We start from the raw sequence: 14,610 nt of genomic DNA on the forward strand, positions 1-14,610 counted from the left end.
AGTGTACAAACCACTTACTGTTTTTCTTATGAATGGTGTAAAACATGAGTGGAGAACATGCATCTGTGTTCTGTGTGTACTACAGTATCGTATTACTGGTATCAGTGTACTGGTATCAATGTACTAGGTCTATTTACAGTACTTGCTATCTTGGAATCGGGAAACATCCTTTTGACCAACGTGGTCAGCCACTGACAGTGGTAGGTTGTGTTCTACCATAAAGTCCACCATAAGAGCTTCGGTGGTGATAATGCTGGTGTCCTGATCTGCAGTGAAATACCCTGTAACTTGCTTGCTGGTTTCAACTGCTGACTTGTAAGACATGTGTTCTGATGTGCCTTGCCACATCATTCCTGCCCCCATGCTGGATGCTGAAGTCTGATCTACATAACGTGCAGTAGGCATGGTAAGGTTCACGTTTCAATTTCACAGTACACGGCCGTTCAGCCGTGTATTCTGGTAAAAAAATGCTGCTCAGCCAGCGGCCACCTCTTTGCTGGAGACTCAGCCATCTGTGCATGTGATAGCAGACTGAGACTGACTCATGAAACCTGACTTTCCAGGAAAGACAAGTGAACATCATGCACAAGAAAGACTTGACTTTCCAGGAAAAACGAGTGTGCATCACTACTGCACATTCCCGGAATCTAGGTCGGCATCATATACAAAATACGCTGCAATTGGCCCAGAACCATGCATGGGCTGCTTCCTAGCCAATCACAGTGCAGCTACCATAAGGCTTTGGTGCTAAATGTAAACAAGCAGCATGTGGAACAGAAATGTTGATTTTGATCAACAAGCAGGAGAAAGTTAGCCAAAACCATATTTTTTTTTCAGGTCTGAGCATAGCTTTGTAATTTTGGCTTAAATCTGTAGATGCTACAGCCAAAACGTACATGTTGGCATCTCTGGGGAGGAGGGCCTGGTGCTGTACATTAGCTGCAAGCTCTTGGTGTGAGAGACTAAATACAGCACCACTGAAAAGGAGTGTGTGGCAGCGGGGGCGTGGTCAAGCGCCGGTCTGTGACAGGAGGGTGGAGCCGGGGAAGGTGAGTGGCAGAATCGCTACACCTGACGGTAATTAACCTGTGTTTTTGTGTGTGTTTTCCTAGTAAACCGCTCCCTATTTAAGGAGGCTGAGAGAGAGCAGAGGGAGCACGACCCGGGACTGGAGGCTGAGTGTGTGTCTGTGTGTGTGTGTGTGTGTGTGTGTGTGTGTGCTTACGCCGTAGTTAGACTGAAAAGTTGGTTAATAAATACGCTTTCTCTACCTCCAAACGTTGTCCTGCCGTCCTCTGTGCTCCACCCACACAATATCCGCGCTACAGTGGTGCCGAAACCCGGGAAACGGTGGAGCACCAGTTCTGCAGCTCCATGGAATCCTCCCCGTTCGTGGACTTGGTCCACGCCCTCGCCACGGCTCAGCAGAGCCAGCACCAGGCACTCGTCACGCTCCGAAAGGAGCAGGAGCGCCGCTTCGAAGCCCTGGTGCTGGCCCAGCAGGAAGACCGAGAGGCGTTCCGGCGGCTCCTCGCGTCGGCGGGGTCCACCAGCGCCCCGGCCGCGGGCCCGTCTCCCCTCACCTTGACCAAGATGGGCCCGCAGGACGACCCCGAGGCTTTCATCACCTTGTTTGAGCAGGTCGCCGAAGCCTCGGGGTGGCCGATGGAGCGGCGCGCCTCCTCCCCCTCCTGACGGGAGAGGCGCAGCTGGCCGCATTACAGCTCCCCGCCGACCGCCGGCTGGCCTACGCCAACCTTCGCCGGGCCGTCCTCCAGCGCGTGGGGCGCACGGCGGAGCAGCAGCGCCAGCGCTTCCGCGTGCTGCGGATGGAGGAAGTCGGCAGCCCGTTCGCGTTTGGCCAGCAGCTCCGGGACGCCTGCGGGCGGTGGCTGAGGGCCGAAGATCGCGACACAGAGGGAATCAAATCATCGACCAGGTGGCGCTGGAACAGTTCATCGCCCGCTTACCAGCCGGAACCGCAGAGTGGGTCCAGTGCCACCACCCGGCATCGCTGGATCAGGCCGTAGGACTGGCGGAGGATCATCTGGCTTCTGTTCCGGAGGCAGGACAACATCGTCTTCTCTCTCCTCTTCTCTCTCTCTGTCTCCCCCCCCTCCTCCCGTGTCCCGTCCTCGCCCCATTCCCCCACCACGGAGGCGAGGGCCGGCCGCACCCGTGGTGCCCTCCCGTTTCTCCCTTCTGTGTCTGTCTCTCCCCCCCTCAGGTGAGTGAGCCCCAGAACACAGCTGCAGAGGGAAGGCCCGGGCCGGTTTGCTGGCGCTGCGGGGAACCAGGCCACCTGCAGCAACAGTGTGCAGCGATGGAGGTGGGGGCGGTGGTGCGGATCCCCGACGCGCATCCCCGACGCGCCAGAGGCTGCCCTCGATCGGGCCGGAGCGTATCGCATACCGGTAAGTGTACAAGGGGCTACATATCAAGTGTTGGTGGATTCAGGCTGCAATCAGACCTCGATCCGCCAAAGCCTGGTGCAAGACGAGGCATTGGGGGGAGCACAAGGGGTGAAGGTGTTGTGTGTGCACGGGGATATTCACAGCTACCCGTTGGTGTCGGTCCACATACATTTCAGAGGGGAAAAATCGATAGTGAAGGCGGCGGTTAATCCTCGCCTTACCCACTCTTTGATCTTGGGGACTGATTGGCCGGGATTTCGGGGTTTAATGGCACGCCTAGTAAAGAGTGGGTCCTGCCGGTTGACGGGGGAAGGTCCCGGTGTCGCTTTGGCTGGAGCTGCGGTCGCAGAGCCGTCTACGTCATCTCCACGACAGAGTGAGGAGCCGCCGGCCCCTCCTCTTTCTATTGGGGAATCCCTCGCGGATTTCCCACTGGAACAATCGCGAGACGAGACTCTGCGACACGCGTTTGACCAAGTGAGAGTAATCGATGGTCAAATGCTCCAGCCGAACGCCACCCCGTCCTTCCCCTATTTTTCCATTTTGAAGGATAGGTTATACCGAGTGATGCAGGACACTCAGACGAAAGAGCGAGTCACCCAGTTGTTAATTCCAAAGAGCCGCCGGGAATTGGTATTCCAGGCGGCTCACTTTAACCCCATGGCTGGACACCTCGGGCAGGATAAAACACTCGCCCGGATAATGGCCCGATTCTATTGGCCGGGGATTCGCGGCGACGTCCGTAAGTGGTGTACGGCGTGCCGCGAATGCCAGTTAGTAAATCCAGCGGCCATTCCAAAAGCGCCCTTGCGCCCCCTACCATTAATCGAGACCCCGTTCGAAAGAATTGCGATGGATCTCGTCGGGCCATTAGATCGGTCAACACGAGGGTACCACTTTATATTGGTTCTGGTGGACTATGCAACACGATACCCGGAAGCAGTGCCTCTTTGCAATATCTCAGCACGCAGTATTGCAGAGGCCCTCTTCCACGTCATCTCCCGGGTTGGAATCCCGAAAGAGATTCTGACTGACCAAGGCACCTCGTTTATGTCACGAACACTGAGCGAACTGTATGGGCTACTGGGTATTAAGCCGATCCGCACGAGCGTTTATCACCCACAGACGGACGGTTTAGTTGAACGGTTCAATCGCACCCTCAAGAATATTATTAAAAAATTCGTAAGTGAGGACGCACGTAACTGGGATAAGTGGCTTGAACCCTTGTTGTTTGCAGTGCGAGAGGTCCCCCAAGCCTCCACGGGGTTCTCCCCATTTGAATTATTGTATGGGCATAAGCCGCGCGGCATCTTAGATGTACTGCGGGAAAACTGGGAGGAGGGGACCTTCACAGAGCAAAAACAAAATTCAGTACGTTATGGATCTGCGCGCAAAACTCCACACGCTCACCCACCTAACTCAGGAGAATTTGCGGCAGGCCCAGGAACGGCAAGCCCGCCTGTACAACAAGGGCACGCACCTTAGAGTTTTCACTCCGGGAGATAAGGTACTGGTCCTGTTGCCCACGTCGAGCTCCAAATTAATCGCCAAGTGGCAAGGACCCTTTGAGGTCACACGGCGAGTCGGGGACGTCGACTATGAGGTTAGGCGAACGGACAGGGAGGGGGCACTCCAGATCTACCACCTCAATCTGCTGAAACTCTGGAACGAGGAGGTCCCCGTGGCGTTGGTGTCGGTAGTTCCGGAGAAGGCGGAGCTGGGGCCGGAGGTCCGAAAAGGGTCATTGGCATCACGTACCTCTCCGGTCCCCTGTGGAGACCACCTCTCCCCGACCCAACTCACGGAGGTCACCCAGTTGCAGGCCGAGTTTTCGGATGTGTTCTCGCCCCTGCCCGGTCGCACTAACCTCATAGAACACCACATAGAGATGCCCCCGGGGGTGGTAGTGCGTAGCCGTCCTTATAGATTACTCGAACACAAAAAAAAGGTGGTTCGGGAAGAACTTCAGGCCATGCTCGAAATGGGCATCGTCAAGGAGTCCCACAGTGACTGGAGCAGCCCGGTGGTCTTGGTTCCCAAGGCCGACGGCTCGGTCCGGTTCTGTGTGGACTATAGAAAAGTCAACGCGGTGTCTAAATTCGACACGTACCCAATGCCTCGTATTGATGAGCTGCTCGATCGACTAGGCACGGCTCGCTTTTACTCGACACTGGATTTAACGAAGGGATATTGGCAGATCCCCTTGACTCCATTATCCCGAGAGAAAACGGCCTTTTCCACACCGTTCGGCTTACACCAGTTCGTCACACTTCCGTTTGGGCTGTTTGGGGCGCCCGCTACGTTTCAGCGGCTGATGGACCGGGTCCTCCGGCCGCATGCCACCTATGCGGCCGCTTACCTAGACGACATCATCATTTATAGTAATGACTGGCAGCGGCACCTGCAACACCTGAGGGCCGTCCTTAGGTTGCTGAGGCGGACGGGACTCGCTGCCAACCCGAAGAAGTGTGCGATTGGGCAGGTGGAAGTACGGTATCTGGGCTTCCACTTGGGCAATGGGCAGGTGCGTCCCCAAATTAATAAGACAGCAGCGATTGCGGCCTGCCCGAGGCCCAAGACCAAAATGGGGGTGAGACAGTTCCTGGGGCTGGCTGGCTACTATCGTAGGTTTATACCTAATTATTTGGACATCACCGGCCCACTTACTGACCTCACTAAAACGGGGGCGCCAGATCCGGTCCAGTGGACGGAGCAGTGCCAGCGGGCTTTCTCTGAGGTAAAGGCTGCACTGTGTGGAGGGCCACTCTTACACTCCCCTGACTTTTCTCTCCCTTTTTTGTTACAGACGGATGCGTCGGACAGAGGGCTGGGGGCCGTTTTGTCCCAGCGGGTGGAGGGGGAGGACCGCCCGGTCCTATACATCAGCCGCAAGCTGTCAGTGCGTGAGGGGCGCTACAGCACCATTGAGAAAGAGTGCCTGGCGATCAAGTGGGCGGTCCTCGCCCTCCGTTACTACCTGCTGGGGCGCTCTTTCACCCTCTGTTCGGACCACGCGCCCCTCCAGTGGCTCCACCGCATGAAGGATGCCAACGCGCGGATCACCCGTTGGTATCTGGCACTCCAACCCTTCAACTTCAAGGTGGTCCACAGGCCGGGGGCACAGATGGTCGTGGCGGACTTCCTCTCCCGTCAAGGGGGGGGGGGGGGGGGGGGGGGGGGTCGGCTGCGGGCCGGATGGGCGCCCGGCCTGAGTCGGGCGGTGGGGGTATGTGGCCGCGGGGGCGTGGTCAAGTGCCGGTCTGTGACAGGAGGGTGGAGCCGGGGAAGGTGAGTGGCAGAATCGCTACACCTGACGGTAATTAACCTGTGTTTTTGTGTGTGTTTTCCCAGTAAACCGCTCCCTATTTAAGGAGGCTGAGAGAGAGCAGAGGGAGCACGACCCGGGACTGGAGGCTGAGTGTGTGTCTGTGTGCACGTGTGCTTACGCCGTAGTTAGACTGAAAAGTTGGTTAATAAATACGCTTTCTCTACCTCCAAACATTGTCCTGCCGTCCTCTGTGCTCCACCCACACAATATCCGCGCTACAGAGTGTTTGACCATCAAGTGGGTGGTCCTTATCCTTACCTGCTGGGGACCATTCACCATGCCCTGTTCCAGTGGCTCTACCGCATGAAGGATGCCAACATGTTGGTATCTAGCTCTGCAGCCTTTTAAGTTTGATGTAATCCACAGGCAAGGGGCACAGATGGTTTTGGCAGACTATCTTTAAAGTCGGGGAGGGGCAGCTGCAGGCTGGGCAGCTCCAGGCTGGACAGCTCCCCGGCCTGAATCAGCAGTTGGGGTATGTGGCAGCAGGGCCGCAGTCGAGCACCAGTTTGTGAATGGAAGGCAAGACCAAGGAAGGTGAGAGGCAAAATGCTCACACCTGTCTCTGGTTACTGTGTGTGTGTGTGTGTGTGTGTGTGTGTGTGTGTGTGTGTGTGTGTGTGTGTGTGTGTGTTCCAGTGACACCCAAGGGCTAATAATGAGGGAGAAAGCAGAGAGAAGGGAGTGTCATGTGGAGCAGAGTTTGCATGCATGCATGAATGTAGTAAGCTGAAAAGCCAAATAAATATTTATTTATCTCATTAATCACTAGCCGCTTTATCCTGTTCTACAGGGTCGCAGGCAAGCTGGAGCCTATCCCAGCTGACTACGGGTGAAAGGCGGGGAACACCCTGGATTTATTTATTTAAATAGCCACAAAAATTATCCCACCTGTCCCAGTGCTTCTGTGTCCCACCCCAAAAGAGAAAGTGTTGCACAGACATAAAAGGCTATTGGTAAGCAAATGTGGAAAGATAAATTCTCACTTGTTGGTTGTCTCCTTGATGCACAGTACAACGATGCACTACTTTATTAATGTGCAGGTTTCTTTGCAGTGCTGAAACTGCATCTGGGTTCCATTCACATGCATGCACATGGGCAGCACCGGCATGGACCAGATATGGCAAGGTGAAGTAGCCAATTCCTGTCAGTGAAGTAAAATCTGTGGTTAAACTCAATGAAAAAGTTGGTTGCTTTGACAGAGCCAAAGCAATGTGTAGGACATACCTGCATACAGGTCAACCACCGTCTCCCCAGTGCAGTCAAAGGAGGATATTCGCAATTTCTCTGTGATGTTTCCGAAGGAGAACATGCACTTGGTGACGTCAAACTCATACCTGCAAGTTCAAATGGCTGAAGATACATCTCACTGTAGTTCATTTTATATTATACATTATTCACACTTCAAATTAGTCTCACAGGTTGTTCCAAATTCTTTTCTGTAAATTTTTACCTGATGTGGTTATCAATGTGAGTTACATAGCTGTTGTCTCCTAATAACATCGTTACCACTGGTGTTCGCCACCCATCCTGGGAAATCTGTTTTATTTGTGCTAGACGCTTCACTCCCAGCACTTGGGCAACAGCCAGCCAGAACTCAGAGCCTGTAGGAATTAACAGAAAAAAAAAATCAGACCAGAAGCAATTTCTTTAAAAATATATATCTGTGTTACGCTTCAAAAGATGCTGACTTAATGGGTCCCATCAGCCTAATGTTACTGCATATATAGCATTTACCCATAATAAGAGGCTTCTACAAAAATAAAAAGTTGTTTAACCAGAATACTGTACACTGTATATCACAACACATATGACTATATTAATATATCCAAGACAGCAGCAAACTGATACAAGTAAGAACACTACCAATATGGTTATACACCAGCCTATACTCTGTGGGGACAGATTTTCTTTTCAGTAATAACACTTACATGAAGTGATCAAGCCTGGGCCGGATAACTTAGATAAGAGCCATGCAATTTTATGCAATAAATGGCCATGAACAAAAGTGAAGAGGAAAAAAAAAAGGGGGTTAAAAAGGAAAGAACTGCCATGTGTGAACTTCAGTAGTGCTGACTACGGTATCTTCTCAACTGCCAAACACTTTTCAACTACTGTACCTAGCAGGTGCTACAACTTTTAAATGCAAAATGACATTTTTTCTATTTTTTTTTATTTTTAATTGGCATATGCCATGATACTGTGTAAACTGCCTATTTTTTTTTACCGTTTATGGTAGGCATGTTACTCCTACAGTCATGGTTTGCTGATGATAAAGGTCCATGACATGCTTAAGTAAATGATCAGACTTGTTAACATGTTTCTAAAATTGCAACCTAACCAAAATGTGCACTCTCAGAATTGTAAGAGACAAGCTAGAGATAAACTAACAGGTATACAGATGAAAGATGTGTTAAAGGTCATACATCAAGTAAACTGAGCACTTAACAAGTGTGTGTGTGCGCGCGCATATTATATACGTATATATGTGTGCGCGCGCGTGCGTATATATATATATATATATATATATATATATATATATATATATACACACACACACACACACACACACACACACGTCCATATATATTTGGACACTGACACAAATTTTGTTTTTTTTACCTGTTTACTGAAACATATTCAGGTTATAGTTATATAATGGACATGGACATAAAGTCCAGACATTCAGCTTTCATTTGAGGGTATCCACATTAAAACTGGATGAAGGATTTAGGAGTTTCAGCTCCTTAACATGTGCCACCCTGTTTTTAAAGGGACCAAAGGTAATTGGACAATTGACTCAAAGGCTATTTCATGGGCAGGTGTGGGCAACTCCTTCGTTATGTCATTCTCAATTAAGCAGATAAAAGGCCTAGAATTGATTTGAGGTGTGGCGCTTGCATTTGGAAGATTTTGCTGTGAAGAAAACATGCGGTCAAAGGAGCTCTCCATGCAGGTGGAACAAGCCATCCTTAAGCTGTGAAAACAGAAAAAAAAAAAAACATCTGAGAAATTGCTACAATATTAGGAGTGACAAAATCTACAGTTTGGTACATCCTGAGAAAGCAAGCAAGCACTGGTGAACTCATCAATGCAAAAAGACCTGGACGCCCACAGAAGACAACAGTGGTGGATGATCGCAGAATAATTTCCATGGTGAAGAGAAACCCCTTCACAACAGCCAACCAAGTGAACAACACTCTCCAGGAAGTGGGCGTATCCATATCCAAATCTACCATAAAGAGAAGACTGTATGAAAGTAAATACAGAGGGTTCACTGCACGGTGCAAGCCCCTCATAAGCCTCAAGAATAAAAAGGCTAGATTGGACTTTGCTAAAAAGCATCTAAAAAGCCAGCACAGTTCTGAAAGAACATTCTTTGAACAGATGAAACCAAGATCACCCTCTACCAGAATGATGGAAAGAAAAAAGTATGGCGAAGGCATGGTACAGCTCATGATCCAAAGCATACCACATCTGTAAAACACGGCAGAGACAGTGTGATGGCTTGGGCATGCATGGCTGCCAGTGGCACTGGGTCACTAGTGTTTATTGATGATGTGACACAGGACAGAAGCAGCCGGATGAATTCTGAGGTATTCAGAGACATACTGTGTGATCAAATCCAGCCAAACTGATTGGTCGGCGTTTCATAATACAGATGGACAATGACCCAAAACATAAAGCCAAAGCAACCCAGGAGTTTATTAAAGCAAAGAAGTGGAATATTCTTGAATGGCCAAGTCAGTCACCTGATCTCAACCCAATTGAGCATGCATTTCACTTGTTAAAGACTAAACTTCAGATAGAAAGGCCCACAAACAAACAGCAACTGAAAACCGCTGAAGTAAAGGCCTAGCAGAGCATTAAAAAGGAGGAAACAGAGCGTCTGGTGATGTCCATGAGTTCAAGACTTCAGGCAGTCATTGCCAACAAAGGGTTTTCAACTAAGTATTAGAAATTAACATTTTATTTACAATTATTTAATTTGTCCAGTTACTTTTGAGCCCCTGAAATGAAGGGAATGTGTTTAAAAAATGCTTTAGTTTGTCACATTTTTATGCAATCATTTTGTTCAACCCACTGAATTAAAACTGAAAATCTGAACTTCAACTGCATCTGAATTGTTTTGTTCAGAATTCATTGTGGTAATGTACAGAACCAAAATTAGAAAAATGTTGTTGAACATTGCACTTTGAGATACCTTTTCTGTTTAACCTCCTGGCATAACATTAAAAATCTTGATTTATTTTAACCTTTGTGTCCTTGCACTGATTGAAGGGTCCCGCTGAGAGCCAGCCAGTCTCTCGTGATGTCACAACACACACACACAGTGGGGCAAAAAAGTATTTAGTCAGCCACCAATTGTGCAAGTTCTCCCACTTAAAAAGATGAGAGAGGCTTGTAATTTTCATCATAGGTACACTTCAACTATGAGAGACAGAATGGGGGGAAAGAACCCAGGAAATCACATTGCAGGATTTTTAATGAATTAATTGGTAAATTCCTCGGTAAAATAAGTATTTGGTCACCTACAAACAAGCAAGATTTCTGGCTCTCACAGACCTGTAACAATTTCTTTAAGAGGCTCCTCTGTCCTCCACTCGTTACCTGTATTAATGGCACCTGTTTGAACTTATCAGTGTAAAAGACACCTGTCCACAACCTCAGTCACACTCCAAACTCCACTATGGCCAAGACCAAAGAGCTGTCAAAGGACACCAGAAATAAAATTGTAGACCTGCACCAGGCTGGGAAGACTGAATCTGCAGTAGGTAAGCAGCTTGGTGTGAAGAAATCAACTGTGGGAGCAATTATTAGAAAATGGAAGACATACAAGACCACTGATAATCTCCCTCGATCTGGGGCTCCATGCAAGATCTCACCCCATGGGGTCAAAATGATCACAAGAACAGTGAGCAAAAATCCCAGAACCACACGGGGGGACCTAGTGAATGACCTGCAGAGAGCTGGGACCAAAGTAACAAAGGCTACCATCAGTAACACACTACGCCGCCAGGGACTCAAATCCTGCAGTGCCAGACGTGTCCCCCTGCTTAAGCCAGTACACGTCCAGGCCCGTCTGAAGTTTGCTAGAGAGCATTTGGATGATCCAGAAGAGGATTGGGAGAATGTCATATGGTCAGATGAAACCAAAATAGAACTTTTTGGTAAAAACTCAACTTGTCATGTTTGGAGGAGAAAGAATGCTGAGTTGCATCCAAAGAACACCATACCTACTGTGAAGCATGGGGGTGGAAACATCATGCTTTGGGGCTGTTTTTCTGCAAAGGGACCAGGACGACTGATCCGTGTAAAGGAAAGAATGAATGGGGCCATGTATCGTGAGATGATGAGCGAAAACCTCCTTCCATCAGCAAGGGCATTGAAGATGAAACGCGGCTGGGTCTTTCAGCATGACAATGATCCTAAACACACCACCCGGGCAACGAAGGAGTGGCTTCGTAAGAAGCATTTCAAGGTCCTGGAGTGGCCTAGCCAGTCTCCAGATCTCAACCCCATAGAAAATCTTTGGAGGGGGTTGAAAGTCCCTGTTGCCCAGCGACAGCCCCAAAACATCTGGAGATCTGCATGGAGGAATGGGCCAAAATACCAGCAACAGTGTGTGAAAACCTTGTGAAGACTTACAGAAAACGTTTGACCTCTGTCATTGCCAACAAAGGGCATATAACAAAGTACTGAGATGAACTTTTGTTATTGACAAAATACTTATTTTCCACCATAATTTGCAAATAAATTCTTTAAAAATCAGACAATGTGATTTTCTGGATTTTTTTCTCATTTTGTCCCTCATAGTTGAGGTATACCTATGATGAAAATTACAGGCCTCTCATCTTTTTAAGTGGGAGAACTTGCACAATTGGTGACTGACTAAATACTTTTCTGTCCCACTGTGTGTGTGTGTGTATTTTTTTTATATATCACACATGCATACATACACACAGGGGGCTGCAAAAGTAGGTATACAGTGATGAAAAATAAGAGTTGCACAAAATGAAATTTGATGGTGAAAAATAAAACCTAGCACCACTATTATAATACTGGTAATACTGAAATAATCCTTACTGTATACCTATTTTTGCAGCCCCATGTATGTGTGTGAGATATATATATATATATATATATATATATATATATATATATATATATCTCACACACCTCTTTCTCGTCAAGCTACAATATTTAATTTGATATCCTCCCTCCATTTCTGTTTGCAATATTCATCAGGTTTGACAGTGTAATACATTGATGTTTTTGCATAGATAGTTTCGAGTGTCAGATTTGCAATACAATTTTATTGTACAAATAAAAGACAAACTATTCTATTGTACCACACACTTTGTTGTACTGTTTACATCTGTGAACAATACACCTGTAATGGAAATGACAAATACATCTTGAAAATTCCCCAAATCCCACAGAACCGTAAGGAGAAATTAGATCTATAATAAAAGAGTGACAAACCTACTTATAAAAAGGACTTACAGGGTTTTAGGATTAGATGCTGCATTTTTGTAAAAATATACTTTCCAGGACCCACAGTGGGATTAACAAAGACTGCAGCAAATGGTACAGTAACACTAACAAGACAAAAGCCAAAACGACATTATCCTAATAAGGTAGCACAAATATTGTGTACAATAAAAATGCCTGAAAGCAACTTATATAATAAAGATGTATATAATTGATATTATCCTCTGGATGGTGCATTTTAACACTGACTTATTGTCTTTAATTACAGGATGGCTGCTGACATTGTGGCAATGAAATACAGCAAAAGAAAGACAGTGAGGCTGTGTTCAAACAAAATGCCCAACACTAAATCATTTACTGAAGATGGGTGGAGTTGGACACCACCAAGCACAAGAATAATAAATAAAATGTGTGCATGTTGCATATAGGTGTGGTATGATCATGTATAAACATGAGTGAACGCCAAAAGGAATATTACACACTTAATGGTGCGGTTTCTGCAAACATTATACTTAACCCTGGTCAGGACAGTTGATGCCAAAGCCCAGTTAATACATTGGATTAAAAAGTCTACACACCCCTGTTAAATTTACAGGTTTCTGTGATGCAAAAAAAAAAAAAAGAAACCAAGATAAAATCATGACGGATCAATTTTTTTTTACCTTTAATGTGCTATAACAACCAAAAAAATTCAAGTGAAAACATTTTAGTAAAAATAGACACATTTTAGAAATTAAAAAAGAAAAACTTGAAAAAGCTGGTTGCATAAATGTGCACACCCTTTAAGAATGGTGCATGACTGTGCTCCAAATTAAATAATCACATTCAAACAAGTCCTAAAGTAATCATCATACACCTGTCAAGGAAGTGATTCTGATGAACCAAAAATAAAAAAATAAAGACAAGCCATTTCAATAGGATTTTATGGACATCATCCTGGTTTCATCTGATTGCTGGAGCCATACTCTACAAAGAGATCAAGAGCATCATTAAAGGGGATGCAGGAATATCTGGCAAGTACTGGTCATTCCAATCCCTGCATATGACAAAAACCTTTTGCTTTCTTCACGTCTGGGCTATGGGGTAGGGTGGCAAAAAACAACCCAACAACAAATAAATAAAATACCACCCCACACAACACCTAAATATCATTAAAACCTACATACAATTACCCAAAACCGTGCAACAAAATGTGTTATGATCTGATGAGAAGAAGGTAGAAATGCTTAGGCATAATGCTAAAAGATGTTTGGTTTAAAAACAAGACAGTGGATCAGCCAAAGAACCTCGTATCCATGGTGAAGCACGGCAGTGATTCTTTTCAGCTGGGACTGGGGCAAGATAGTCAAGATTCTAGTCAAGATAAAGCAAAATCATTGCTAACTCCAAATATATTTTTGCCAAAAAACCTGCAGGCCTCTATTAGACAGCTGAAGGTGAAGCAAAACATCACTTTCCAGCATGATAATGATCCAAAGCACAACTCCAAGTCAACAAAAGAATGGCTTCAGAAGGAGGAGGGGGAAACCACATCATTTTAGAATGATCCAGTCAGAGCCCAGATTGAAATCCTATTGAAAACCTGTGAAATGACTTGGGCACAATTTGATAAACCTGGAGCATTTTTGCAAGGAAGAGTGGAATCAAATGTTCTAACTTGGTGGACTCTTACTATAAATTAATGTATGAATGAATGCAAACCACTATTCCAGGCAAAATGTGCTTTAACAAATTATTAGATAAGGTGTGGGTACACTTATGCAACCTGGTTATTTAACGTTTTTTCTTTTCCCTAAAATGTTTCTATTTGTATTTTTACTTGAATTTTGTAGACTGCTACATTAAAGATGGAAAAACACAACTGATACGATTTTTTTTTACATAGCAAAAAGCCTGAAATTGTAAAAGGGATGTGTTGATTTTTTTTCCTAAGATGAATAATAGTTAGTTCGGAAAAGACATTAAAATATAGTTATATTTATAGACATTATATTTATATACATTATATTTGTTAACTGTTAACTGTCAACATAACATTTTTAACAGCATTAAAAACATTTAATTATGAGAATCTGGCCCCTAAAGTAGAAGGTGTCTTACCAAATTGTCTCCAGATTGCTTGTGAAAAGCATCCATCACCAAACAGAAGCAGATCTCCATGCTGCTGCCATCCACTGGGCATGTCATTTTCAAGTTCCTTACTCCATTTCACTCCTTTAGTAGCCACCAGTTCCTGCACAACCTCAATCATTCTCTCCCTACGAGGCTTCACTTTACCTTTTCTCGACGGCTGAGGAGCCTAACCATAACAGAGAGGCAAAGAGATTCTCAGTCTATAATGACGGACACTGACAAACTTAAAATCACTCCTGT

The 14,610-nt window shown here is 46.3% G+C and overlaps 2 protein-coding genes across 3 annotated transcripts in view; one reads left to right on the forward strand and one right to left on the reverse strand.

Moving 5' to 3' along the window:
- The window catches only part of trmt12 (tRNA methyltransferase 12 homolog), a 50,435-nt gene that overhangs the window by 35,170 nt on the left and 655 nt on the right, over positions 1–14,610 (reverse strand). For both annotated transcript variants that reach the window (XM_060927549.1, XM_060927550.1), the window contains exons 4-7: positions 14,338–14,536; positions 7,196–7,346; positions 6,970–7,079; positions 6,729–6,886 (exon numbers count right to left, since the gene is read on the reverse strand). In XM_060927549.1, coding sequence (XP_060783532.1) covers positions 6,729–6,886; positions 6,970–7,079; positions 7,196–7,346; positions 14,338–14,536 — 618 coding nt within the window. The remainder of the gene's footprint in view (positions 1–6,728; positions 6,887–6,969; positions 7,080–7,195; positions 7,347–14,337; positions 14,537–14,610) is intronic.
- rnaseh2c (ribonuclease H2, subunit C) overlaps positions 14,520–14,610 on the forward strand; it is a 13,507-nt gene continuing 13,416 nt past the window's right edge. The window contains exon 1 of the mRNA XM_060927552.1: positions 14,520–14,553. The gene's annotated coding sequence lies outside the window, so the exon portion shown is untranslated. The remainder of the gene's footprint in view (positions 14,554–14,610) is intronic.

The sequence above is a fragment of the Neoarius graeffei genome, chromosome 8, assembly GCF_027579695.1.
Source record: "Neoarius graeffei isolate fNeoGra1 chromosome 8, fNeoGra1.pri, whole genome shotgun sequence".
NCBI lineage: Eukaryota > Metazoa > Chordata > Actinopteri > Siluriformes > Ariidae > Neoarius > Neoarius graeffei.